The 27,443-nt window shown below is 50.7% G+C and overlaps 1 protein-coding gene across 2 annotated transcripts in view; it reads right to left on the bottom strand.

Moving 5' to 3' along the window:
• Nucleotides 1-1,661: 1,661 nt before the first annotated feature.
• The window catches only part of CHST3 (carbohydrate sulfotransferase 3), a 49,398-nt gene continuing 23,616 nt past the window's right edge, over nt 1,662-27,443 (bottom strand). For both annotated transcript variants that reach the window (XM_003815964.6, XM_008968982.4), the window contains exons 2-3: nt 9,230-9,476; nt 1,662-8,043 (exon numbers count right to left, since the gene is read on the bottom strand). In XM_003815964.6, coding sequence (XP_003816012.1) covers nt 6,744-8,043; nt 9,230-9,369 — 1,440 coding nt within the window. In that variant the 5' untranslated portion in view covers nt 9,370-9,476 and the 3' untranslated portion in view covers nt 1,662-6,743. The remainder of the gene's footprint in view (nt 8,044-9,229; nt 9,477-27,443) is intronic.

Here is a 27,443-nt window from a genome sequence, read left to right as displayed (position 1 = left end):
AAAAGACTGTTGTTTGGAAAAAAGTTTTTCATGATAAACGAATTCCATAAAAATGGTTCTTTCTAGAAGGTAACCCTTAATGCTGGGTGAGTCAAAGGAAAGCGGCCTACCTGGAGCCTGTAATCGCAAATGTGCACTGTAACTTCCCAAGAGCAATCCTGTGACCACAGTTTCTCCAAACACACTTGAGGATGCTGCTGCAGGCTCCAGGGCTGGGCCAGTGCTGGGCCTGGCAGGGCTCTGTGGGCAATGGCACAGGTCCCTGACCCCAGCCCCCTGCTGATCAAACTGCTTTCCAGAGAGTCCCAGCCGACTCTCCCTGTCCCAGAGAGCCCATGGGGCGCTTGACTCCTCCCCAGGGTTGAGTAAATTGGGGTGTAGGAAGGAAGACTGACGATCCTGAAGGGGTCTGGGGGTGGGGGAAAGGAGGAGGAGGAGAGACGGTTCCGGCCTGGCAGCTGAGGGGTGGGTGGGTGGGGAGGTGTCCAGGCTTCTCTGCTCTGTGATTAGTGCAATTTGTTTCCCCAGGGGGTCATTTGTGGTAGGAAACACAGCCCAGAAATTTAACTAACTATATCCAGCCCCCAGCGTAGGGGAGACAGCAATAGCACCTGACTGGGGTGGGCAGCTTCTGTTCAGGTTGGGATGACAGGCACCGGCTCAAATACTTTAAGAGGTGGGAGGGAGCTGGCTTGAGCTTCCCAAGCCTGGACTGGGTGAACTGGCAGAGACACAGGTTAAGATTTGGGGAGGGGGGCCTGTTCCCTCACATTGAGCCTCTCTGAGTCTTCATTCCCTCACTCCAGGAGCCACTGTCCCCGTGCTCAGCCCTCCTCTGCCTCTTCCTGCAGCTGCTGGTCCTGCTACCCCTGTGTCCTGAGACCCACAAAGCCCCACCAGCTCTGGCTTCTGTGTTCCAAAATGAGCTCTCTCCCTTCTCCCCAGGGAAACACCCATGCTCTGCAGGCAGCTCTTGGGAGACAAGCAGGGCTGAAATGTAGTAAGAACTGAAGTTGTTATGACGGATGTAACTGCAATTTGAAAGGACTCCATTCAATTTCTTAGCTGAAAGGGTCCTTGGCAACCTTCTTATGTGTTTTTGGAGATTTAGTTGAAGGCCAAATAAATCTGAAATGCTATCTGAACACGTGAAGCAGATCAAAACGCACAGTGACTCTTGTTGAGAGGGTGCCGCCTGCCCTTTCAGCTGACTTTTGAATCCCTAATGGGGCTTTTTGGGAACAATGTTTGTGAACAACTGATTACACCTTCATTCTAAAAGGAAACTGGTGTCCAAGTAAGGGAAGTGACTTATGCAAGGTCACACAGCCAGACAGTGGCAAAGCTGGGACTCATCCCCAGGCCCCCTGACCGCTGGCCCAACACTCCTGTCTCTGCCCCCAAATACCTGGGTTTTCTCTCTCTCCGCTCAGCGCAGTCCCCACCAGCTCTGCCAGCCTGGTAACGCAAGGTACATTCATCCTGCCCCATATTCCCCTAGTGCCTTTGGTCCCTTGGGAATGGGCAGGGGGATTCTCTGTCCTGCTTCATGCTGGAAGTCACCTCCTTTCTACCACTGTTAATTAAAAAAAAAAAAAAAAATTATGACCCAATTGCTGCTGAGAACAAATGCAAAGGAAAAGGCAGAGACACGCTGCAGGTTTTGCTCATTGCATGATTTCATCTTTAATTAAATAAGTCAAGTAGGCCATCAGGAGTTGGGTTCACATTCTATTCTGCAAAGCAGGCCCTGACTGCTGGGGCTGCCAGCTCTCTGAAGGGCAGCCCCAGCGTTTCCAGGAGACGGCAGATTGTCTGTGGCCACGGCAAGGACATCTGGGACGACAGTGACAGCAATGGGGCTGGGAGCAATGTGGAACGGCGCCAGAGGCTGAGCAGAATGAGCTACATGCTACACATACACACATGTGGATGCATATGTACATACCATGGCAGTGTATGCCGTGAAGGGGTGTCTCGTACCATGCAGACATGAAATAGCAAACAGGGCTGAGGTGTTGGCAGAAAGACAGTGTGCAGGACCTAGGAGGGAGCAGGGGAGCCAGGCAAATTTGGACTAGAATATACAGCTGAGATGGAGACTTCAGGGGGTGCCCAGTTCAAGCCAATGGCAGAAGACGCAGACCACATGGGTCATTGTATCCCCCCAGCAAAGCACCTGATCCATGACATGAGCTAGGCCTGTGAGGATGGCACCATTTCTGTAGCCTTGGAAACACGTAACAAATTTGTCCCCAGTCCAGTTACGGGGTGCCAAAGGACACGAGACCAAAGGATCTTGGAGCTCTTGAGACATGTGAAGTTGCCAATTCTGCTTTGTGCTTTTGAGGTAAAGAGCAGCTTCCACTGTCTCTGAAACTGCAGCAAGTTGAGAGGTGATGCGGCTGCATTTAGGAAGCCCTGGACCTTCTCCCTTCCATCTGGCTGCGCCTTGTCCTAGAAGCTTCACAAGCAAACCCACCAACTCAGGAGCCCTGGATTTCAGCAGATGGTCCTTCTATCAGCTTGTACAGATCAATAAGACACACTTGGCTTGTGCAGATGTCTGCTTCCACTCAGCCCCAATTTCTCTCCCCTTAGCTCTCCTTGCCTCAGGTATCAGCCCTTGAGATCTGGCTTCGCTTTCTGACTCTGGGAATGGGGATGGGAGGGGACTGCCTTGAGGACACAGCCATCCAGTCTTCTGCTCCTGTCTTAGCAAGGGACAAGCCCTACAGTCAATTGGTCTCACCATGTTGCCCAGGCTGGTCTCCAACTCCTGGGCTCAAGCAATCCTCCCACCTTGGCCTCCCCAAATGCTGGGATTACAGGTATGAGCCACCGCACCTGGCCTCTACGGTCAATAGGCCCTAGTATAGGAGAGGATGACCCGGGGCTGGAAGACTTTAGGGTCAGGATATCTCCTCTACCACCCAGGCCAAGAATCAACCTTCTGGGAAGGACCTCCTGCTGAAGCTCCTTCCATTGCCAGACAGACAGATGGCAGAGATGGGAGGGAAAGATGTCGTGTGATGCCTGGTGCCCTCCGTTCTGTGGGGTTTGGTCAGCAGCTGCCCCACTACGCCAGCCTCTGGCAGTAGCTCCCAGGCTGAGGGTGCTAGCAGACCGGAAGTAAACTTGTTATTAAACATCTCTTTTCTGTTTATTTATTTTCAAGTGCATGTATTGCAGAAGGACAAAAGCCTAAATTTGCTTTATGTTCCTCAGCTTTTGGAAAATAACTCGGTGACCACCTGCGGTGTATGTGACAGAGACTGGCTTCTATGCACATCTGGTCTTCTCTTTCCCTCTCTATGGGGACCTGAGAATCCTGCCCTCCACTAACTACTCCCAAGGACCCTCCAGGGCCCTCATCCATTCCTCAATTTATAAACAGGTCCCGAGGGGAAGATGGGAACAGGCAGAGTGGAGACAGCCTGTGAGTGTTGGACGCTGCTGTGTCTCACCAAGGCCTGGAACGTTCTGAGCCATTTCTATATGCTGGGCCGCAGAACTCATCAACAAGAAAGAACATGAGTAAACACTCATTGCTGAATGGTCCCCTTGTGCTAGGGAGGCTGGCGGCCAGTGGAGAGAGGCCTCAGCTGCTCCCTCTGTCTCCGGGCAGGTGGGCACCTTGCAGGGGAAGGCTTCTGGCAGACAAGCTGGAACAGAGGAGAAGCCAGGGCTGGCCTCGCTGGAAAAAGAGGCCCGGCCACCAGTGCTTCCATCTTCTCCATCCCAGCTCCAAGCTGAAAATCATATCCACATGGGTGACTCCAACCATATCCATAACGTTTCAAGCCAATAGTCACACCACACTGTCCTTCCCCAAACCCCAAGGGTTCCCAGAGCATCGCTGAGCCCCAGGGGAATACACTTTCAGGAAACATCCACGCGCTTGTGACCTGTCTCAAACACCCGGGCAGAGGTAATACAGCAGCAAGGGCCCTGATGTAGCATCTCAGATCAACAAGAGAGAAACCAAGGGATCTCAGATCTTAAACAACGTCCCGGGGCCATCGTGGTGCTGGCGCTCCAGCTCATTCTCCTCCTGTGTTCTGAATCGTCTTCTGGTGCCCATGCATGAACGGAGTGTGTGAATAGTTTCTATTGTTATTTTGTCTTTCTTGATTTGGGTACAGCTTTGAGTCCCTGCAGATAATAAGGTATTTTCTGTCTCTTCTTTTCACAAAATAAATAAATAAAGTCAACCTGCAGTGTGCACATTGTCAATGTCCTGAGAAGTCCCAAAGGCCCATTCTTGGTACCATCCTCAGAGGGCGGAGTGGGAGGTCTTGGCCCAGAGTAAGAAGGAGGGATAAAGTCTGCTGTCCACATTAGCAGGGCCCCTAGGAAGAGCCTTGGATGGAGGTGGCTGCCCCCTCCCCAGTCCCGGCCCCCCCCACCTCCACATGGGGAACAGAGGAGGGAGCAGTGGGGAGGCTGGGGAAGAATGGCCAGCACTTCTGGGCCTGCCAGAAACATCCTGGCCCCACGGTCATGTTTTCAGAGCTGGTGTTCCTTTGAACTCCAAATTAGAACCATGTCTCTGCACAACTTACTCTTGGACTCTAAAACCAAGAGTGTTGGGGTGTTCAGGCAAAATAGCAAAAGAAAAGAAAATAAAAAAAACCCAAGAGTGGAGACCTCCTTGAATGACTGGAGTCCACAGTGACAGAGACCCAGCAGCTCAAATAGGCTGATTATAGCGAATCCCATGAGATGGTTACTGGCCTCACCTTCTCCAATGGTGGCTTCCTGCCAGGACACACTCTTCCCTCCCCCATGGCAATGTTGGACTCAGATCCTGTACTTCCATGGTGTCCATATTACTCAACCCAAAATGCAGCCCTCTGGGTTTACAATGGGCCGTACCTGACAGAGAAATTGTCCAGGAAATCAGAAACAGAGCTGGGCAGCCCTCGGCAAACCCTTGCAGCTCCTTGTAAGCTCTGGGTACTGAGTTCTGCTCCTGGGTTTGAGGTGGGAGTGGGGAAGGCCTTCTACTCTGGGTACACTTGTCGTTTGTCATGAGGCCCCTGCCCACCCAGGAAACATGTTAGGGCCTGTGAGGGATTTTCAAATCCAGCTTCTTCTCAGGGAGGGGCGAGGGCTGCAAATCTCTGCTGCTCTGGACACTAGGCAAGAACACTGGTGGCTTTGAGATTCATCCCACATGGGGTTCAAACAGAAAAGCCCATAGGGCACTGTGGCCTGCCACGTGGCCACCTCTCCTCGTTCCTCCTGGGGAATGCTCCTCCTCTTGTCCTCTCCCTCTGCCAGGAGCCAAGTGCTCCCTGCTGGTTTTCCCCAGCCTCCCTCAAGCCCTCAGGCCTCCACTGCTTGGAAGAGGCGCTCCTACAGAAACAAAAGCAAAAACACAGCCACGAAACAAGAAAGACATCAAGCCATAAATAAAAGCCCCAAATAAAACACCCAGCACATCCTGCGTTAAGCAATACTCTTCCCAGAGCCCTAAGGAGGAATTCCAGGCACTGGCTGTAACCACAGCAACCAACTGGCTGACTCCTGTCCACGAGGGAGAAGGCGGGCTTCTCAGGGGGCGGGGGGCATCCTGGTGGGACTTCTCCCCCACGGGCACTCTGTACTTTCCTCTTGGCCCTACCCCAGATGAGGCCTGGCTGGAAATGGAAGGCCCCGTGAGCTGCCTTTTGCCTCCAGGGACCACAGCTGCTTCTGCCTGCCAGGCCTGAGGCAGCCTTCAAATATGGACATGTTCGGGAGCCAGCCAAGCTAGACGGGGCCTTTGGCTGCACCATTTCAAAACATCCTGCCTGCCAGCCGCAAGGATGTGGATGGGTCAGAGGAGGTAGCCACGAGAATCTAAGGCGGGCAGGGGCTTTGAACGCTGCAGTTTTGAATCCACTGTTCAGTCCAAACCCGGCCAGGGAACCGTGTCATGTCATGGCCCTTTAACGCGTTTCCTTCCCCTGCCCTGCCCTCGAAATAATCCTACAAATGTTAATCACAGGCTCCTCTGAGGTGTGTCATACAGAAAAACCCTGTGGGCATAAGCAGTGAGGAAGCTTGTCTGCATAGATGTGTGTGCACTTGTGCCTTTATGATGCTTGTCTGTGTATGGTGTACATGTATGTATGTCTATATGCATGTGTGTGTTTTGCAGCTCTATAAGGGGCCCAGATTCATCAGTAACCAGCACAGCCAACCCATTCATGAAAACGCTCTGTACTAGTTGGTAAACAGCCACTGTCACCTCAAACGAGCCTCAAATGCCACCTTTGACACCCACGGCTGTCCTAGCCCTCCTCCAAGGACCCACCCAGATTCCAGACTTCACTATCCAGACAAGAAACGGTTAACACCAAATAAAGCAGGAGGTCTGACTGTCACTGGTCAGAGCCTTGCCCCTTCTGATTGTTAAATATTTGGACTCTGGCCTGCAGGGTCTCCAGGCACGAATGTATGTTTCTGTGTGTGTGAGATCGAAGCTTGCCAACAGGCCCGGGCCTGCCTAGGCCTGCTCAGGAGGCTGCAACCCGTTGGGTCTGGGTGTGATGGCCCTCAAGGGGACCGGGCACTGTCCTGTTCTCCGCAATTAACCCTGGGGCCGCCGCTTTGGCTGGAGCGCTGGCTGGGGGCCCTACTGCTACAGGAGGCGCTGCCCGCTCATGGCGCTGTGCACCCGCCCTCTGCGAGGGCTGCGGCAGAAAGACGGGGCAGGCCTTTCACGAGGAGGGGCATACGGGGCCCCGGCCCCCCTACGTGACCCAGAAGGTGCCCCTCTCCTCCAGCAAGCTGACTGAGCGGTTGGTGAGGGCGGCGGCGTCCCGCGCCAGTTTGTAGCCGAAGAGGCGCATGGCAGGGCCGCAGGCGGCCTGCACCACCTGGGCCAGCTTGAAGGGCATGCTGAAGCGCCACTTCTCGAACTGCTCCGAGGAGTTCTTCTGCGTGGAGTAGATGCCGCTGCCGTCGTGGGCCGCCTGCGTGTTCTTTTGGATCCAGTCTTCCACCTGCGGGGTCAGGGGGATGCCGGCGAAGCGGTACATCTCGCGGGCCTTCTGCAGCGGCCCGCGTGCCACGTCCTCGTAGCGCACCAGCATGTAGCGGCCCCGCAGCCAGGCGGGCTGCCGCAGCCCCAGCTCCGCGGACAGGCGGATGCTCTCGCAGTTGCCCCGCAGCCGCTGCACCTCCTCTTCCCTCAGGCCGTCCTGGCCCTCGTCGTCCAGCCACTTCTTCCAGGTCTTATACTTGCCGGCGAAGGCCACCATGCGCGAGGCCAGCACGGCCCGGGGGTCGCGCACCAGCTGGATGACGCGCAGGTCCAGGCGGGGGTCCTCGGCCAGCGGCTGCAGGAACTCCAGCTGCCGGATGCGCACCGCCTTGAGGGCCATGTGCTCCTTGCGGCGGCAGGCCTCTGCGGCCAGCGTCACGTTGAGGGGGCCGCAGCGGCGGTTCTTGCAGTGGTACTTCTCGAAGACCTTCTTGACGAAGGGCGTACAGACGGGGTCCTCGCACAGGGAGCGGCTGGAGCCCCGGCGGAACATGAACTGAGTCAGGTGGTCCTCGGGCAGCGGCGTGATGAAGTGCTCCAGCACGTACAGGTCGCACAGGAAGAGCTGCTTGAGCACGTCGCGGTACACCAGGGCCGAGCCCGCGGCGTTGGCGCCCCCCGGCTCGAAGGACACTGTGCGCTCGATGTGCCACAGCGGCTCGAAGAGGTAGAAGATGTTGCCCTGCTGGTTGAAGAACTCGCCCACGAACGAGGAGCCGGTGCGCGTGGTGGCCATGAGCAGCACGTGGCGCCGGGGCCCCGCCACGGCCGGTCTGGGCGGCTCCTCCTCCTTTCTCTGCTCTTCCTCTTCCTCCCCTGCGGCCTCCATGGCTGGCTCCACGCCCAGCTGCAAGCTGAGGTTGCGGAGACGGCTCTGAAGCTGGGAGAAGGCTGAATCAAGCTCGCTCAGGGACAAGAGAGATGCGTTCTCAGCTAAGATCAGGGCTGGGTCGGTGCTGTTGGCATCTGCTAGAGCTTGGGGGATCTGCTTCAGCTTGTCTGAGACCCTGTGAGGACAAAGAAGATCAGGGTCAGTGGCTGACTGGGGACCCCGTCTCCTGGGCAACCCTAAGCAGTCCTCCAAGCAGATCACCAAAACCTGTCTCAGTTGGGTTTCCCCAAAAGCAGACTTTGAGGCAAGGATTTGTGTTTAAGTAAGTTTATTTGGGACATGATCACAGGAAGTACTGGATGGGGAAGTGAGGCAGGGGAGGAAAGAGGTCCATGATGGATGTGCTGCTAGGAGCAGGTGTGGGCATCGGAGGCTTAGTCTGATGGGGATCTGGGGGGGATAGTTACTCCCTAGTACTTCCGGCTTGCCAGTGTGCCAGTGGAGAGAAAGCTCTCAGGTGCAGAGCTGTAGGGGCTTGCAGTAGAACCCAATAGGCACAAGCTAGAACGGTCCTTGCTCAGTGACCCAAGCGGGGGATTGACGGTGTCCACTATATTGCCCAATCTCTGACCCACCCATCTTAGCTAATGCTTTCTTGCAGGGCTTGTGCCTGGGAGGAGAACAGGCTAAGAAATCTTTCTACATCTAACAGGCCCACTGCACATAGCTGTATGCTGCCAATTCAAAGGGGTAAAGGGGCGTTCCCAGATTAGCCTATTGAGGGACATGCCCCTGGAGTTGAGCAGTACACAACTTGGCAGCTGCACATTGGCAGCCTTGCCCATCAGAGTATCCATACTAGGACCTTGCCTTACCATGGGCTCAGTGACATCAAGACTTCTATAGGGGATGTGCTGCTAATGCAAGGCCAGGAAGTAAATTAACAGTAATAGTCACAGCCAGCAAATACTGGACACCAACTATGTGCCAGGCACTGGGCTAAATGCTTTTACATTTTCTCATTTAATCTTTACAACAATGCTGGTCCCATTATTAGCCATGTTTTACAAAAGAGGAACCGAAGACTCAGAAATGTTAAGTATCTTGCCTAACCTTTCACAGCTGTAGAGGGCCAACATGGGGGGCTCCAACCCAGGCTGTCTGAGTCCAGAGCCCAAGTCTCACCCCTGTGCAGTCATGAGGACGTGTGCAGGAGCCACTGCCTGGGACACAGAAGGGGCCTGGGGATGGCTTGTTGAAGGAATGCATTTGCAGGTCCACAGAGAGCCCTGCAGTTAGCTCCCTGTCCCCACCCACCCCACCTTGAAAGGAAGATGAAGACTTGGGCTTGCAACCCTCACCTTGATATGATTTTATTTTCCTTTTCGATGAAGACAAAAACTATCACCACAAAAACCAAGAAAAGGGCGTATTTGCTTCTCATCTTCAGGCTGTGCACAAAGTCCCGGCAGTCCTGGGGCAAAGTGAGTCCTTTCTCCATGAGGAAAGGTGGGGCCGTGGGGGCTCCTCGGGCCGGCCTTGGACACTCAGCTGAGGGGCATCACTCAGGACCCAGCTTGCCGTCTTCAGGTGGGGGACACCCTTGTCCTGCGGAGAGACAGGTGGTCAGAACACCCTTGTCTGTACACGAGGAATGCAGAGGATGTCTCTCCACCAGACTTTTGAGGATCTCGGCCCTGGTTAGCAGCCAGGACCCCAGACCCACTCTCCAGACAGACTGTGCCCCAGAGACACTGAAGGTCTCTTTAATAGGTCATTTAAAATGCTAATGAACCATCGGGTTCATCCATCCCACCTCCATCAGTTTCTCCCTTGACCTCACACATCAAAGGCCTGTGCACGGAAAAGAATAACCTTTGTAGCATAAATGTTTATAATAGCAAAAAGAGTGCAAACACCTAAATGAAAATGGTGGAGCATCCAGGTAATGGATTTTTATGTGGCCACAAAGAATAATGAGGTGGATCTATAAATGTGAATGATCCAGAAAATACATGAGAACACACACACACACACACACACACACACACACACACACACACACACAAAGGTGCAGACCCTGTGCTTATGCAGGACGGGGCTTCCCAACCTCAGCACTGTTGACATTTTCCACCAGGTAAGTGGGGACTGTCCTGTGAATTATAGAATGTTTGACAGCAGTCTTGGCCTCTACCCACTAATTGCCAATAATTGTTTGTTTTTGAGACAGGGTCTCACTATGTTGCCCAGGCTGGAGTGCAGTGGCACGATCATAGTTTACTGCAGCCTCAACCTCCCAGGCTCAATTGATCCTCCCACCTCAGCCTCCTTAGTCACCACAAGTGCACACCACCACACCCAGCTAATTTTTAAAATTTTTTGTAGAGATGGGGTCTTGCCATGTTGCCCAGCCTGGTCTTGAACTCCTGAGTGCAAGCAATCCACCTGCCTCGGCCTCCCAAAGTGCTGGGATTATAGGCACGAGCCACCACGCCTGGCCCCCACTGCTCATCTGTAACCATCAAATATCTCCAGACATGGCTAAGTGTCTCCTGGGGTGGGAAGGTGGGGGGTGACAAATCATCCAAGGTGGAGAAACTCCGATGTAGCAAGATCCCATTCAGAAACAAATGCCGGGACAAAAAATATAGATGCGGGATACAAACGGACTCTGGCTGCAGGAAAACGCAAGGCCTGGTAACAATGGCTGCATCTAGAAGGTGGACAGGTAGGTGGAGAGAGAAGGTGGAGTGAGGCTTATGTTTGCTATGTAACACTGTGCCTTGTTACACATTTTACCATGTGTATACGTAAATTATAAAAAATTAACGAAAGAAAAAAATATCATAGCGCATAAATTCTACCTAAATCCTTAACATGGCCTCAGGCTTCAGGTCTCCACTTTCTAGGCAGCCTCCCCCAGGCTATGTTAGGGCTCCCTACAGCCCCACCACTGTACAAAGATTATCATGAGCACCTGGGACTTTGTCATAAAGCCATAAAGCAACAATTGTTCAATACTGAACATCCCTTCAGGCAGGACAGGGAGTTCATCTGGGCCCCTCATTATCTCTCAATCCTGGGCCAGGCAAGAGATACACAGTTGGTGAACAACAGATGGATAAAGGAAAAAATGACCCTCGACTAAAATAGTATGTATCATTATTATTATTATTATTTTGAGATGGAGTCTCGCTCTGTCGTCCAGGCTGGAGTGCAATGGCGTAATCTTGGCTCACTGCAACCTCTGCCTCAAGCAATTCTCCTGCCTCAGCCTCCCGAGTAGCTGGGATTATAGGCATGCATCACTGCGCCCAGCTAATTTTTGTATTTTTAGTAGAGACGGGGTTTCACTATGTTGCCCAGGCTGGTCTTGAACTCCTGACCTCAGATGATCCACCTGCCTTGGTCTCCCAAAGTACTGGGATTACAGGTCATTATTATTATCTAAATAGATAATATCTAACAGGGTCTTGCTATATTGCCCAGGCTGGCCTCCAACTCCTAGGCTCAAGCAATCCTCCCTCCTCAGCCTCCGGAGTAGCTGGGACTATAGGTGTGCCACTGCACTTGGCTACAAATTTGTTTACAGCTAGAGCAAATACAGCTGCAGAAAGAAGAGTCTATTCCCTTTTTTTTTTTTTTTTTTGAGACAGAGTCTTGCTCTGCAACCCAGGCTAGAGTGCAGTGGTGCAATCTCAGCTCACTGCAATCTCCGCCTCCTGGGTTCAAGTAATTCTCGTGCCTCAGCCTCCTGAGTAGCTGGGATTACAGGCGTGTGCCACCACTCCCAGCTAATTTTTGTATTTTTTGGTAGAGATGGGGTTTCACCATGTTGGCCAAGTTGGTCTCGAACTCCTGACCTCAGGTGATCTGCTTGCCTCGGCCTCCCAAAGTGCTGAGATTACAGGTGTGAGCCACTGCGCCTGGCATAGGAGAGTCTATTCCTAACTGGAATAGTCCTGCCTCTTCCTAATTTTCCTGGGCCTTTTCTCATGAACTTATTAAGTTAATATTTTCTGAGCATTTACCTTGTGCTGGCTTCTGGCCTAGGCACTGAAAATATGGCGGTGAACAAGCAGGTATGGTCTGTGCCCTCCCGGGGCTTGCACTCTGGTTGGGAGGGCCAACCAATGATATGGGCAGCTTAAGTTTACTGAGTGCATATTTCTCTGTGCCAGGTGCCATGCTAAGCACTTGCACTCATCAAATCCTCAGCAAAGCCCTGTGAGGCAGCAACTAGCCCATTTTACAGGTGAGGAAACTGAGGTTGAGACAGGTTAGGTAACTGACCTAAGGTTCCTCCAGCAGAAGCCTCTGGCCACCCCTCCCAGGTCCAGGTCACTTGAGCTTCTTGGTGTACCTTGGGGACCCCCAACCTAGCTCCTATGGTGGGGCTTTCTGGCTGACCATCTCCCTTTCCAGAATGCAAGCGCCCCAAAGTCAGGACTCACATCTAGAATGGCACTTGGCACAGACCAGCTGTCCAAAAATCAATGGTGAGGCTGGTGCCTGGTAGCTGTTGGCATGAATGTGTAGAATGGCCAGTGGGGCTACGTCCCCCATGCACCCTGTTTAGCCTGTGGTGGGGTGTGAGGCCACCTGCCCCACTGACAGGGTGAGAACCACCACTGAGTTTTCAGAGTACGAGGTGTTGAAATCCTGACTTTCTGTCCTCTCCAATCTCAGGTTGTCTGGAGCTGATGATGTGAGGGAAGCAGAAGGAGCTAGGGTTAGAAGTCCTGGGCTCTAGTCCTTCCTGTGTCTCTACCATGCTGTGCAACCTTGTATAAGTGACAACCTCTCTGGGCCTGTTTGTAGCATGAAAAGGGCAGTCCCTGCTGATAAAGGTGCTGTGAGGAACATATCTGTTGATGCATGGTAAATGCTTGTGAAATAGGAGAGGGGTGAAAAGGCAGGTGCGGGTCGGGGAGCTGCCCTGGCTACCCCCTTCCCTCTGGGCCTGGCACCTTGGTAAGGTATAGAAGTTGGGGTGCCTAAATGACAAGCCTCTGAACCTTCTCCTTCCCTCCCTTCCAGGGACTATTTCTATTTTTAAGTTGCTGTTCCAGCCTCCTCATCCCCAGAGCAACACAGCTTTCCTAAGATCCTTCTTGACGCTGCCCTAAGAGGAAGAAGCAAAGCTGGACACTTGGACAGGAAACCCAGGCAGGCTGTTGGCTCCCTTGCCCTGCCCAGACAGCTGCCCCTCTGTTTAGCTTTGGAAACCTAGCAGGCAGGTGGGCAGGCAGGTGAGAGAGGTTTGGAGCTCCCCAGAGCCAGAAGCGGGGAGAGGGTCATGGTGCCAGGAAGTCACAGGGCCATGAGGGAAGGGGATAGAGCCCGGATGGGGGTTACTCAGCAAAGCCCCACGCAGAACTCACCATGCAGGAGGCCCTTTACAAGAAGCAGGCCTGTGACACCTGTGACATCAGATACACCTTTGTATCACTTCTCTCCCACTTCCATGGTGCAAGGGCTAGGCCTGCCTCCCTTGCTTAGTTCATGGGTAGAACCGAAAAATCTCTTCCTCCTTCTCTTGGTCCCTCCTAGCCCCTAGTACTCAATACCTTTCATCCGGCCAGGCACGATGGTTCACGCCTGTAATCCCAGCACTTCGGGAGGCCAAGGCAGGTGGACCTGAGGTCTGGAGTTTGAGACCAGCCTGGCCAACATGGTGAAATCCTGTCTCTACTAAAAATACAAGAAGTAGCCAGGTGTGGTGGTGGTCGCCTGTAATCCCAGCTATTTGGGAGGCGGAGGCAGGAGAATTGCTTGAACTTGAGAGGTGGAGGTTGCAGTGAGCCGAGATCATGCCATTGTACCCCAGCCTAGGCACCCAGAGTAAAACTCTGTCTCAAAAAAAAAAAAACAACCCAAAAAACAAAAAAACCTTTCATCCCCTCAATGCCCCAGCAACTACATAACAGCCCAAGGAACGGGTGGTATCCCCTGCTTGGGCCCACTGGGGGCCTCTTTGCAGGGTGCCAGGGCCAACAGGAAGTATGCCAGAGGCATGTGCCAGGTCAGCTCTGCTTGAGGGCAGCAGGCAGTGGGACAGCTCCCTTGGCCCAGTTTTGTCCAGCACTCTGCACATTGACAGCAAACACCAGAGGCAGGAAAAGAGGCACAGTGCTGAGTTCTTTCAGGGCGGCGACCATCTGGTGAGTGCACACCACGTGCCAGGCCCTGGGCAGAGCCAGCCCAACCTTCTAGGTGCTGGCTGGGATGTGGACTCCTATCCCACCTACGATACAGTTCTGAAATCACTGTCCTCCCTCTGTCTCACATTCTCACCTGCCTGCCACCTCCCAGCTGTCTCATCTGGCTTCTGCCCCGCACCCCTCCACCGAATAATGCTCCCGACGGCGTCCACAATCTCCTGGGGGCCTAGTGTGGCTGGTGTGGGCTTCTCATCTTCCATGCTGCATCACCTCCTCCCTCCCCGCTGAGGCCCACACTCCTGCTGGCCTCCCCACACCCCCTCCTGCTTCTCTGGCTTCCTCAGGCCCGGCCTCTTCTATGGGATCACATGTGGGCAGCCACCCAGAGAGGGGAACACCTGAGCACTGATTATAACTGTGCTGCCACCCAGCTTCTCAGCCACATGGAAACTTCTCGGAGGCACAGACAATAAGGCAGCTCCTGCTTCAAACACTCTATGCACTACTTGGTAAAATAAAAGCCCTGTAAGGGCCTTCAAGATCCAGACCCTGCTCACCCTTCCCGCCTCTTCTCCCAACACCCCCACCCTGGCCCTTCCTGCCACTCCCTACCTGGGGGCTTCTGCATCAGCTGGTACCTCTGCCCGGGCCAGATCTGCTCTGGCTGGCTCCTTCTAAGCAATCAGGACTCAGCTCAAATGCCCCCCCAGCTCTGGAGTACTTCCCTGACCCCTGACCTAATGTGGGCCACCCCCATCACTTTCCCTCTCGGCGCCCTGCTTTACTCACTTCATAGATGGAAATGCACTTGCTGATGGCCTCTCATCCCCCAGAACGTTGACTCCGGGAGAGGAGAGCTTCATCTGTCTGCTCCACCCTTGCATCTCCAGTGCCCAGAACTGTACCTGGCACAGAGTGGGTGCTTCATAAATACTTGCTGAATGAATGAATGAATGAATGAATGCATGAACGAATCAATGTCCTTCCCAAAGCATTGAGCCTACTGCAAGATGCTTAATCGTTCTAAGTTGACAGAAGATATGAAGAGGAAGAAAAAAAGGCAGTTGCTCCATACATGAGTGGCTGTGAGCATGAGCGCGTGGGCCACAGGTGCATGCTGAGGGCGTGTGCTGGGACCACGGTGCGAACCATGGCCACCGACTGTGGGCAAAACTTCACACTTGGGACCGCACATAACTTTAGTCTCTTGAATTCTTGTTTCCATCCAGCCTCTCACAGCTGTGGGGTAACAAGGGGGAGGGCAGAAAACAGCCTAAGCCATCTGCAGACAAATGTGAGGAAGAGAACGCTGTGGAAAAAGGGGGCTGCGAGCTGAGGCCAGGCAAGCCCCAGCAAGTGAGGCTTCGGCTTCCCTCCCTTCTCTCCCCCAGGGGTCTTTCTGCTCAGGCCTCCCTCGTGACTTGGCAAGGTGCCTCCCAGAGAACGAGTTTTCTACTTGGATGGCCTCCAACCAGGCCCTTCCACGGAGGCCCAAAATGGACTGCGGCCTGTTCCGGCCTCCCCCGGGGAAGGTGGGGGTCCCAGCAAGTCGGCTGTGATAAGGGACGGCCCTGCCAGACATTGCATCAGGCAGCAAAACTCCACTCCCCTCGCCTGCCTGGGGCCAAGAGCACAGTGGGGTGGGGTGGGGTAGGGGGAGGTTGAGGGGATGCTCAGCTGTTGCTGGCCCGGCCTCTCGGCCTTTCCCACGAGCTGGAGGAGTAGCTGCACGGGAAAGAGGAGCCAAGGGAGGGCAAGAGCTGGTGACAGAGTAGCTCCGAGGCAGAGTGGGAGCGCTGAAACCCACTGCGGGAAAGCTCCATGTGTGCTGGGTGCTGGGAGGCTGCCCCCACCTTGTTGCCAAACACCTTGGAGTGGGCTCTTTTGTGAGTTTTCTCAGAATCTGCAGAGTGGAGAGAGGCGGCAGGGGAGCCCCCAGGCCACTGGCACAGTAGGGCAGGGAAATGGAGCTCCTATGCCAGCCTGCCTGGTTTTTATTTTTTAATTTTGTTCTTATCATTTAGCCCACAATGTCAACTGCCTTGGTTTTAGATGAGAAGAGCTTGTCCATCCGGTGGCCTGTCCAGCCCAGATTCCGTTTCACTTGGGGACAGCCAGAGACAGCTTGGGAAGGCCAAGGCCACCCAATCAGGAGTGTGTTGTCTGACAGGAGAGTAAACGCCCAGCCCAGAGGCTGCTGAATGAGTCAGTGAGCAAAAGAAGAGCAGGAATGAAAGAACGGGAAGTGAATGAATGCCTGGCTGCAGCTCCCCCACCACCTCCACCCCCCTGCACCCAGTACAGCCCCGGGGCTATGGGGCTATGTTACTCCCAAGAGCATCTGAGCACCCCAGGGCTCCAGCTTGCTCTTCCTCTCCCAAGAAAGAACCGATCTTTGATTTCCTTTTGTCCAACTGCTGCCAAGACTGAGTAGAAGCAGGCAAAGGTGTGTCACCTGAGTGTCAGTGGATGTCCACGTAGCTGTAAAGGGGCGAGTGCCATAGGTAGATCTTGGGGCTGAGGGCCAGCCTGGCAGGGGTGAGGCTGCCACAGACTCTGAGCCAGCCCCAGCCAGGACAGGCCTGGCTGCCCCTCGGCCCTTTATGCCTGAGTGGGGCTGTGGGGGAGCACACTTTCTTGCTCCCATTGGATACGATCCCTTCCAACAGCTGCAGGAAGTGCAGGACCTCAGGTTGGAGAGGTAGGAACTGACCTACACCTCCCGGCTTCACTGCACCTGCCTGGTCAGGAGCTGTGGCTGAAGCTGGTGTCCAGGATGCCCTCAACCATGTAGCCGGGCAGCCCCAGGAGGAGTCTGCTGGCTCATTCAGAACCGACCTGGACATAGACCAAGATTCATAGCCAAGGACGTGGCCCAAGTCCAGCATGGGAGAAGCATGGCGAGCATCTTATCAGAGCCGGCAGGCTGGGTAACTGTGGTGCATTGGCACAGTGAAAGCAAGCCATGCAGGGTGCACCATCACAGATGCAGAGCTACAAAAACATAATGTTATGATTCTTTTCACCTTATGCCCTTTGATTTATTTATTTTTGGGGGGGACAGGGTCGCACTCTGTCACCCAGGCTGGGGTACAGTGGCATGATCTTGGCTCACTGCAGCCTCGACATCCCACACTCAGGCAATCCTCCCACCTCAGCCTCCCAAGGAGCTGGGAGCACAGGCATGTGCCACTACGCCTGGCTACATTTTTTCTTAAATCATTTATGGAGACTGGGCGTGGTGGCTCATGCTTGTAATCCCAGCACTTTGGGAGGCTGAGGTGGGTGGGTCACGAGGCCAGGAGTTCAAGACCAGCCTGGCCAACATGGTGAAACCCCGTCTCTACTAAAAATACAAAAATTAGCTGGGCATGGTGGCGCATGCCTGTAATCTCAGCTACTCAGGAGGCTAAGGCAGGAGAAATGCTTGAATGAGGACCCAGGAGGTGGAGGTTGCAGTGCGCCGAGATCCCACCATTGCAAGACTCCGTCTCAAAAAAAAAAAAAAAAAAAAAAAAAAAAAAAAAAAAAATTTATGGAGACAGGGTCTCTCTACATTGCCCAGGCTGGTATTCTCTTTTACACTGTTTGAATTTTTGGTAACCATACACCTGTATTGCTTTAGTAACCAAATCTAAAATTTCAAAAGAGGAATGTATTATCACTTTGGAAGTGGTATGAAAAATACATTAGAAGAGGGCAGGACTGGAGGCCAGGAGCCCAGTCAGTCCCTTCTGCAAGGGTCCAGGAGAGAGCAGGTGGCTGAGCGAGGCAGTGGCAGAGAGGTAGAGGGGGAGGTGACACCCACGAGATGTTTGAGAAGTCAAAATGATGCTAGCACCTCTTCCACACGGATGCTCCCAGAGGACATCACGCTTGGTGAGATAAGCTGGTCACCAAAGGAGAAATACTATACAATCTCACTTATCTATGAGGTACCCAGAGCGCCAAAATCATAGAGGCAGACAGAAGGGTGTCTGCCAGGGGCTGGGATGAAGGGCCGGGGGGTTGATGTTTAATGGGGACAGTTTCGGTTCTGCAAGATGAAAGGGGTTCTGCAGTGGAAGAGTGGGGAGGGTTGCCCAACAGTGTGAATGTACTTAGTGCCACTGAACTGTACACTTGAAAATAGTTAAAATGGTCAATTTTATGCTATGTACATTTGACCACAATAAATAAATAAACAACGGCCAGGCACGGTGAGGCCGAGGCAGGAGATTGCTCGAGCCCAGGAGTTTGAGACCATCCTGAGCAACATAGTGAGACCCTGTCTCAAAAAACAAAACAAAAAACAAAACAAACCAACCAACCCAGGAAAATGCCCCCAGCAATGCCTGTGGGTGAGAGGAGGTTAGGGGGACAGAGGAAGCTAGGAGGAGCCCAGCTCTTGCCTCGGACAGTAGTCTTGTTCTCCACGATACCCACAGTGCCTGGCACGTGGCAGGGCTCAATGAATGTTTGTGAAGCAAATGAATGGACTTATGCACTGCCTTAAAGAGTTAGCTGTTGTTTCCTGTAGGCTGGCCTTCTTCCCCCAGAACCAGCAGAATATTGGGCACATACAAGATGCTTAATTAATACTCCACTGAAAAAAGAAGGCCAGCATAAAGTTAATTTATTGCCTAGAAAGATGCTTATGTTATGACGCTGCACCATAAAATAGGACACACCAGTATCTCCAGTTGCAGTCTATTTTATAAAAAAAAAAGTGGGTGTATACATGCATATGCACACACACACACACACGCAGAGACACATACGTGGGCGGGGGGGTTGGTAGAGAGACAGAGAGAGGGAGAGAAAGAGAAAGAGAGAGAGTCTTGGCACAACGTCTGACAAAGTTAGCAATGAATCTCTGTGTAGCTATGAGTGCGTTCAGTTTCCTTGCTTTTGCTTATCGTCTTTGAGGTCCTATGACCTTAGGCAAGGAACTTAAACCTCTTTGAGTACAGTTTTCTCATAGGTGAAATAGGGACATTTACAGCAACTATTGTATACCTTTGTCCCTTGCTTGGCTTGTCTTTCATGAATGAGGGAGGAGGTGGAGGCACAGAGAGCCTGGGAAATGGCACAGAACTGCTGCCAATCCATTCCACACCACAGCTGGCAACGATCTTGACCCAGCTAGTTTTATATTATTACTCACATGCCTTTATATGTTTTTGTGAATACAAACAGGACAGATTTTATTGTGCTTTGCTTTATTATGCTTCACAGATACTGTGTTTTCTACAAATCAAAGGTTGTGGCAGCCCTGTCTTGAGCAAGTCTTATCAGTGCCATTTCTCCAAAAGCATGAGCTCTCTGTGTGTCTCTGTGTCACATTTTGATAATTTTCGCAATAGTGCAGATTTTTTCATTATTATTATATCTGTTATGGTGATCTGTGATCAGTGATTGTTGATGTTACTATTGTAATTGTTTTGGGGTGCCACAAACCACACCCATAGAAGACAATGGATTTAATCGATAAATGTCTGTGTTCTGACTGCCCCACCAACCAGCCATTCCCTGGTCTCTTTCCCTCTCTCCAGGCCTCTCCTTGTTCCTTGAAATGCAACAATATTGAAATTAGGCCAATTAATAACCCTGCCATGGCCTCTAAGTGTTCAAGTGAAAGAAAGAGTCACGCTTTTGTTGCTTAAAATCAAAAGCTAGAAATGATGGAGCTTAGTGAGGCAGGAATGCTGAAAGCCAGAAAGGCTAAAAGTGAGGCCTCTTGCACCAAACAGTTAGCCAAGCTGTGAGTGCGAAAGACAAATTCTTTTTTTTTTTTTTTTTTGAGACAGACTCTCGCTCTGCCCAGGCTGGAGCGCAGTGGCGTGATCTCGGCTCACTGCAACCTCCACCTCCTGGGTTCAGGTGATTCTTGTGCCTCAACCTCCCAAGTAACTGGGATTACAGGTGCCTGCCACCACACCAGGCTAATTTTTGTATTTTTAGTAGAGAGGGGGTTTCATCATGTTGGCCAGCCTGGTTTCGAACTCCTGACCTTAAGTGATCTGCCCACCTCAGCCTCCCAAAGTGCTGGGATTACAGGCGTGAGTCACCGCACCCGGCTGGAAAAGTTCTTGAAGGAAATGAAAAGGGCTACTCTAGTGAACACACAAATTATAATAATGTGAAAAAGACTTGTTGCTGATATGGAGAAAGTTTGAGTGGTCTGGATAGAAAATCAAACCAACCACAACATTCCCTTAAGCCAAAGCCTAAACCAGAGCATGTCCCTAACTCTCTTCAATTCTAGGAAAGCTGAGAGAGACAAGGAAGCTGCAGAAAAGTTGGAAGCTGCTAGCGTTGGTTGGTTCATGAGGTTGAAGGAAAGAAGACATCTCCATAACATAAAAGTGCAAGGTAAAGCAGGAAGTGCTGATGGAGAATTGGCAGCAAGTTATCCCAAGGATCTAGCTAAGATCACTGACGAAGGTGGCTACAATAATCAACAGGTTTTCGATGTAGACCAAACAGCCTTCTATTGAAAGAAGATACCATCTAGGACTTCCATAGCTAGAGAGGAGAAGTCAATGCTTGGCTTCAAAGCTTCAAAGGACAGACTGATTCTCTTGTTAGGGGCTAAGGTAGCTGGTGACTTTAAGCTGAAGCCAATGCTCGTTGACCCTTCTAAAACTCCTAGGGACCTTAACAATTAAGCAAGATGTACTCCGCCTGTGCTCGTAAATGGAACAGGCCTGGATGACAGCATATCTGTTTACAATATGATTTATTCAATATTTTAAGCCCACTGTTGACACCTACTGCTTAAAATACTACTGCTCATTGACAATGCACCTGGTCTCCCAAGAGCTCTGATGGACAGGTAAGAGGAGAGTAATGTTTTCATGCCTGTTAACACAACATTAATTCTGCAGCCCATGGATCAAGGAGTAATTTTGACTTTCAAGTCTGTTTTTTAATTAATTAATTTTTTTTTTTTTTGAGACAGGGTCTTCTTACTCTGTCACCCAGGCTGGAATGCAGTAGCATGATTATGGCTTACTGTAGCCTCAAACTCCTGGGCTCAAGTGATCCTCCTGTCTCAGCCTCCCAAGTAGCTGGGACTACAGGTGCATGGTATTTCACCTGGCTAATTTTCATTGTTGTTTTTGAACGGAGTCTCGCTTTGTCACCCAGGCTGGAGTATAGTGGCATGATCTCGGCTCACTGCAACCTCTGCCTCCCGAGTTCAAGCGATTCTCCTGCCTCAGCCTCCCAAGTAGCTGGGATTACAGGTGCCCGCCACCACGCTTGGCTAATTTTTGTATTTTTAGCAGAGACAGGGTTTCATCATGTTGGCCAGGCTGGTCTTGAACTCCTGACCTCAGGTGATCCACCCACCTCAGCCTCCCAAAGTGTTGGGATTACAGATGTGAGCCACTGCACCCGGCCTCCTGGCTAATTTTTAAATTTTAATTTGTAGAGATGTCTCACTATGTTGCCCAGGCTGGTCTTGAACTCCTGGCCTCAAACAATCCTCCTCCCTTGGCCTCCCAAAGTGCTGAGATTACAGACGTGAACAACCATATCTGACCCTCAAGTTACATTATTTAAGAAATACATTTTGTAAGGCTATAGCTGCAATAGACAGTGATTCCTCTGTTGGATCTGGGCAAAGTAAACTGAAAACCTTCCATTGTAGATGCCAGTAAGAACATTTGTGACTCAGGAGAGGAGGTGAAAATATCAACATGAATAGGAATGTGGAAGAAGAAGTGGATGCTAAGAAGTGGATGGAGGAAGTGGATCCATGTGGATGATTTTGAGGGGTTTAAGACTTCAGTGGAGAAATGAACTGCAGATGTGGTGGAAGTAATAAGAGAAAACTAGAATTAGACATGAAGCCTGCAGATATGAGCGAATTGCTGCAATCTCATGATAAAACTTGAATGAATGAGTTGCTTCTTATGTATGAGTCAAGAAAGTGGTTTTTGAGATGGAAGCTACTCCTGGTGAAGATGCTGTGAATGACGACAAAGGATTTGGAGCAGGGTGTCCAGTCTTTTAGCTTTCCTGGGCCACACGGGAAGAAGAATTGCCTTGTTCTACACATAAAATACGCTAACAACTAACGATATGTGATGAGAAAACAAACAAACAAAAAATGCAAAGAAAATCTCATAATATTTTAAGAAAATTTACAAATTTGTGTTGGGCCACATTCAAAGCCGTCCTGAGCTGCACGTGCCCTGCGGGTTGGACGAGCTTGATTTAGAATATTCTATAAATTGTCTGGGAGTGGTGGCTCACACCTGTAATCCCCACACTTTGGGGGGCCGAGGCAGATGGATCACCTGAGATCAGGAGTTCAAGACCAGCCTGGCCAACATGGTGAAACCCTGCCTCTACTAAAAATACAAAAAATTAGCCAAGCGTGGTGGCGGACGCCTGTAATCCCACCTACTCTGGAGGCTGAGGCAGTAGAATTGCTTCAATCTGGGAGGTGGAGGTTGCAGTGAGCCGAGATCGTGCCACTGCACTCCAGCCTGGGCAACAAAAGCGAAACTCCATCTCAAAAAAAAAAAAAAAAAGAATATTCCATAAACTTAGTTGATAAAGCAGCAGCAGAGTTAGAAAGAATTGACTCTAATTTTGAAAGAAGTGCTACTGTGAATCAAACAGCATTGCATGCTACAGAGAAATCCGTCATGAAAAGAAGAGTCAATTGATGCAGCAAACTTTATTGTTGTGTTATTTTAAGAAATTGCGGCTGGGTGCAGTGGCTCACACCTGTAATCCCATCACTTTGGGAGGCCCAAGCGGGCCCAGGAACTCCTTGAGCCCAGGAGTTCGAGACCAGCCTGGGAAACATAGTGAGACTGTGTCTCTGCAAATAATAAAAACATAGGCTGGGTGTGGTGACATGCACTTGTGGTTCCAACTACTCGGGAGGCTGAGGTCGGGGCATTGCCAAGGTGATCAGGGCTGCTGCAAGCCATGATCGTGGCATTGCACTCCAGCCTGGGCAACAGAGCAAGACCCTGTCTCAAAACACAAAAAACAAAAACAAAAAAAATAAAAAGAAAGAAAGAAATTGCCATAGCCACCCTACTCTTCAGCAGTTAGTCAGCAGCCATCAACATTGAGGCAAGACCCTCTCCAGCAAAAAGACTACAAGTCGCTTGCTAAAGTCTCAGATGATTGTTAGCATTTTTTTCAGCAAACAAAGTATTTTTAAGTTATGTACTTTTTTAAGACATACTACTGTACACTTAATAGACTACAGTATAGTATAAAAGTAACTTTTTCTTTTTCAGACAGAGTTTTGCTCTTGTTGCCCAGGCTGGAGTGCAATGGCATGTATCTCAGCTCACTGCAACCTCTGCCTCCCGGGTTCCAGCGATTCTCCTGCCTCAGCCTCCCGAGTAGCTGGGATTACAGGTGCCTGCCACCATGCCTGGCTAATTTTTTGTATATTTAGTAGTGACGGGGTTTCACCATGTTGGCCAGGGTGGTCTCGAACTCCTGACCTCAGGTGATCTGCCTGACTTGTCCTCCCAAAGTGCTGGTATTACAGGTGCGAGCCACTGCACCCGGCCGTGTAAATGTAAATTTTATATGCACTGGGAAACAAAAAAATTTGTGTGATTTGCTTTATTGTGATATTAATTTTGTTGCAGTGGTCTGGAACTGAACCTACAATACCTCTGAGGTATGCCTGTAACAGCCAAAATATAGAATGTCTTAGGGCTTCCCCACAAAAGGTTTTGGGGTTTTGGGAAAATTTGGGGAAGGCCACTGGAGTGTGTCTGGAGTGTGAACATAATCCCCTATGAGTATTTCAGCAGAAAAAGCCGGAGGGCAACTGCCCAAAGAAAGCACAGACGTGCAGGGCAGAACGACAGTCTACGTGACGCCATTTTTCATATATTTAATTAGCGAAGAACAAAACGCCCTGGAATATACTGTGTGGGTGAATTTCAGGGGAACCGACTGGCAGAGACGTGAGGCTCATCGAGTGGCCAGGGGCTCCTCCACATTGCCCAGACTCTTTTGCAGTCAGGCTGAGGCCATATGACTGGTTCTGACAGGTAGGATGTGGGTGAAAGTGATGTAAGCCACTTTGCTTAAAATTTTCCCACACATTCATCCAGGCCTCTCTCCCCTGGCTGTGGCAACAGTGGAGGCCACATGTTCCAACTGGCTTAGTTCACAATGGAAGCAGCCTGGATCCCTGGGATGCTGCTTAGAGAGCCACCCCATCTGCATCAGATGTGATGCAAGAGAAAAAACAAGCCTTTGCTGTGTTAAATACTAAGATTTGGGGGACTAATTGCTCCTACAGCATAGCCCGTCCCGTCCTAATACATAATGTTCATGGGAGTGTCCTTTCTGAAGGATGATTTGGCCAAACCATCACAAGTTTTAAATATGCATACTCTTTGCTATGGGCTGAATGTTTGTGCCCCTCTAAAATTTTTGTGTTGTAATCGAATCCCAGTGTGCTGGCATTAACAGGTAGGGCCTTTGGGAGGTGACTAGGTCACCAGTGTGGAGCCCTCATGAATGGGATTAGTGTTCTTTTTAGAGGCTGGGCATGGTGGCTCATGCCTGTAATTCCAGCACTTTGGGAGGCCGAGGCAGGTGGATCACCTGAGGGCGGGAGTTTGAGACCAGCCTGACCAATATGGACAAACCCCATCTCTAATAAAAATACAAAATTAGCTGGGCATGGAGGCGTATGCCTGTAATCTCAGCTACTCAGGAGGCTGAGGCAGGAGAATTGCTTGAACGTGGGAGGTGGAGGTTGCGGTGAGCCAAGATCACACCATTGCACTCCAGCCTGGGCAACAAGAGCAAAACTCCGTGTCAAAAAAAAAAGAAAAATTATTAGAGCCCTAAGGGAGCTTGTCTGCTCCTTCCACCAGGTAAGGATGCCACAGGTAGGTGCCATCTTGGAAGCAGAGAGCAGCCCTCCCCAAATCAAATCTGCTGGCTCCTTGATTTTGGACTTCCCAGCCTCCAGAACCATGAGCAATAAATTTCTGCTATTTGTAAGTTTCTCAGTATATGGTATTTGTTATAGCAGCCCCAAAGGACAGCTATAACACTCTTCGACCCAGGAATTCCACTTCTAGGAACTAATCTTGCTGATATATTTGCATAGATACAACAAGGACATATACAACAATAAATCGATTATAATTACAAAAGGCTAACCATGACATTAATGCATGTTAATAGGCAAAACCAAAACCAAAACAAAAAACAGCAACTTGTTAGCTCAATGTTAGGTACATTTATCAGTGCAATACTCTGTAATGATTAAAAAGAAAGAGGAAGTTCTGGAGGGCTGACATAAAATGCTGTTCAAGACATGAGTGATAAAAGCAAGGGCAAGAGTATGCGTGGCATGCTACCAACTGCCTACAAACTGGACTGGATCCATGCAAATGCTGGATATCTTTGGAGATGGAAACAAGAGATTGACAAGAGTGGTTGAGGGAACTGGGGAATGGGTGGGAACTGTCACTGACTTTTAACTTCTACTTTCTTCTATTGTTTAAATTTGTTACCATGTTACTAAAATATCAATATAAGAGAAAGTTATAAAAATAATGGAAATAAAAAGCATATGGAGTTGTGTCCCAATCCATCATCCTACACACAGTTAGCGCTTAATATTTACTTGAATAACCAAGTCCATCTAAGCAGCTTTGTGATGAACCTAACCCAGAACAAGCAAGAGGGATCCTGACAAAAATGGTGACTGTATCAGGTTTCCAACTTTTTTTTCTTTTTGAGGACGGGTCTTGCTCCACTGCCTAGGCTGGAGTACGGTGGTGTGATCATGGCTCACTGCAGCCTCAACCTCCTGGACTCAAGTGATCCTCCTGCTTCAGCCTCCCAAATAGCTGGGATCACAGGCATGTGCCACCACACCTCGCTATTTTTCAAAAAACTTTTTGGAGAGTCAGGGTCTTTCCCTGTTGTCCAGGCTTGTCTCGAACTCCTGGGCTCAAGCTGAGGCTGGCAAATTATTTTCTCCTTCCTTCCTTCCTTCCTTTCTTTCTTTTTCTTTCTTTCTTTCTGTCAGACAGAGCCTTGCTCTGTCGCCCAGGCTGGAATGCAGTGGCGCAATCTCAGCTCACTGCAACCTCCACCTCCTAAGTTCAAGAGATTCTCCTGCCTCAGCCTCCTGAGTAGCTGGGATTACAGGTGAGTGCCAGCATGCCCGGCTAATTTTTACATTTTTGTAGAGATGGGGTTTCACCATTTTGGTCAGGCTGGTCTCGAATTTCTGACCTCAAGTGATCCACCTGCCTTGGACTCCCAAAGTGCTGGGATTACAGGTGTGAGCCACCACACCCGGCCTGGCAAATCATTTTCATCTCATGAGTAAAAGCTAATAGGTTGGTAATTGGCAGCCTGGAGCACTTTGATGAGAAGAATCCTGAGATCAGGCTTGTTTTCTGTGGGAAAGAACGTGGCAGTTGAGTAGTGATGTCTGCTGTGTGTATAGATAGGGTGTATTAGGCTGTTTTTGCACTGCTATAAAGAAATACCTGAGACTGGGTAATTTATAAAGAAAAGCAGTTTAATTGGCTCTTGGTTCTGCAGGATGTACAAGAAGCATGGTGCTGGCATCTGCTTGGCTTCTGGTGAAGCCTCAGGGAGCTTTCAATCATGGCGGAAAGCAAAGCAGGAGCAGGCACTTCAAATGGCAAAAGCAGGAATGAGAGATAGAGAATGGGGAGGTGCCACACACTTTTAAATGACCTGATCTGGCAAGAACTCACTATGAGGAAGACAGCACCAAGCCATGAGGGATCCACCCCCATGACTCAAACACCTCCCACCAGGCCCCACTTCCAGCACTGGGGATTACAATTCAACATGAGATTTGGGTGCGGACAAATATCCCAACTATATCACAGGGGAAGGGCTGGCACATGTGCCATGTACTTATTACCCCTACTTTAGGAGGAGGTGGCTAAGGAAGGCTAGGAATCTTCTGGGCCCTGGAGTCCTTTTTCTTCCCTCATCCCTCATGTGCCCTATTTTTTCCCATTTTGGTCATGCTCATTATTGCAAAATGCTGTGCTCATTTGTGGGGTTTGGAGCTTTTGTCAGTTTTATCAATCATCAACCTTTTGACCAGAAATGTGTGCATGTACGTATACACGCAATGGGTGCATCATACGTGCACATGCTCGGGAGAAGCCCATGGAAGCTGTGAGGGGACCATGGGCTAGCCTTCAATGGCTACACAATGGCCACAGCTTCCCATTTTGTTCTGCACCTCTGGAAAGACGGCTCCATTACAGGATTTCTGAGATAACCGGGTAGAGAAAAACTCTCCATGCATAAGTCTAGGATCCCTAATTCTTGCTCTATCCTCCTTCCTGACCTTCTAAGGAGACTTTCTGATCCTGGAGAATGACCAAGTAAGGGACAGGACAGAGAGGAGAATTTC

The sequence above is a fragment of the Pan paniscus genome, chromosome 8, assembly GCF_029289425.2.
Source record: "Pan paniscus chromosome 8, NHGRI_mPanPan1-v2.0_pri, whole genome shotgun sequence".
Taxonomy (NCBI): Eukaryota; Metazoa; Chordata; class Mammalia; order Primates; family Hominidae; genus Pan; species Pan paniscus.
This window is presented reverse-complemented; position numbering and strand designations above follow the sequence as displayed.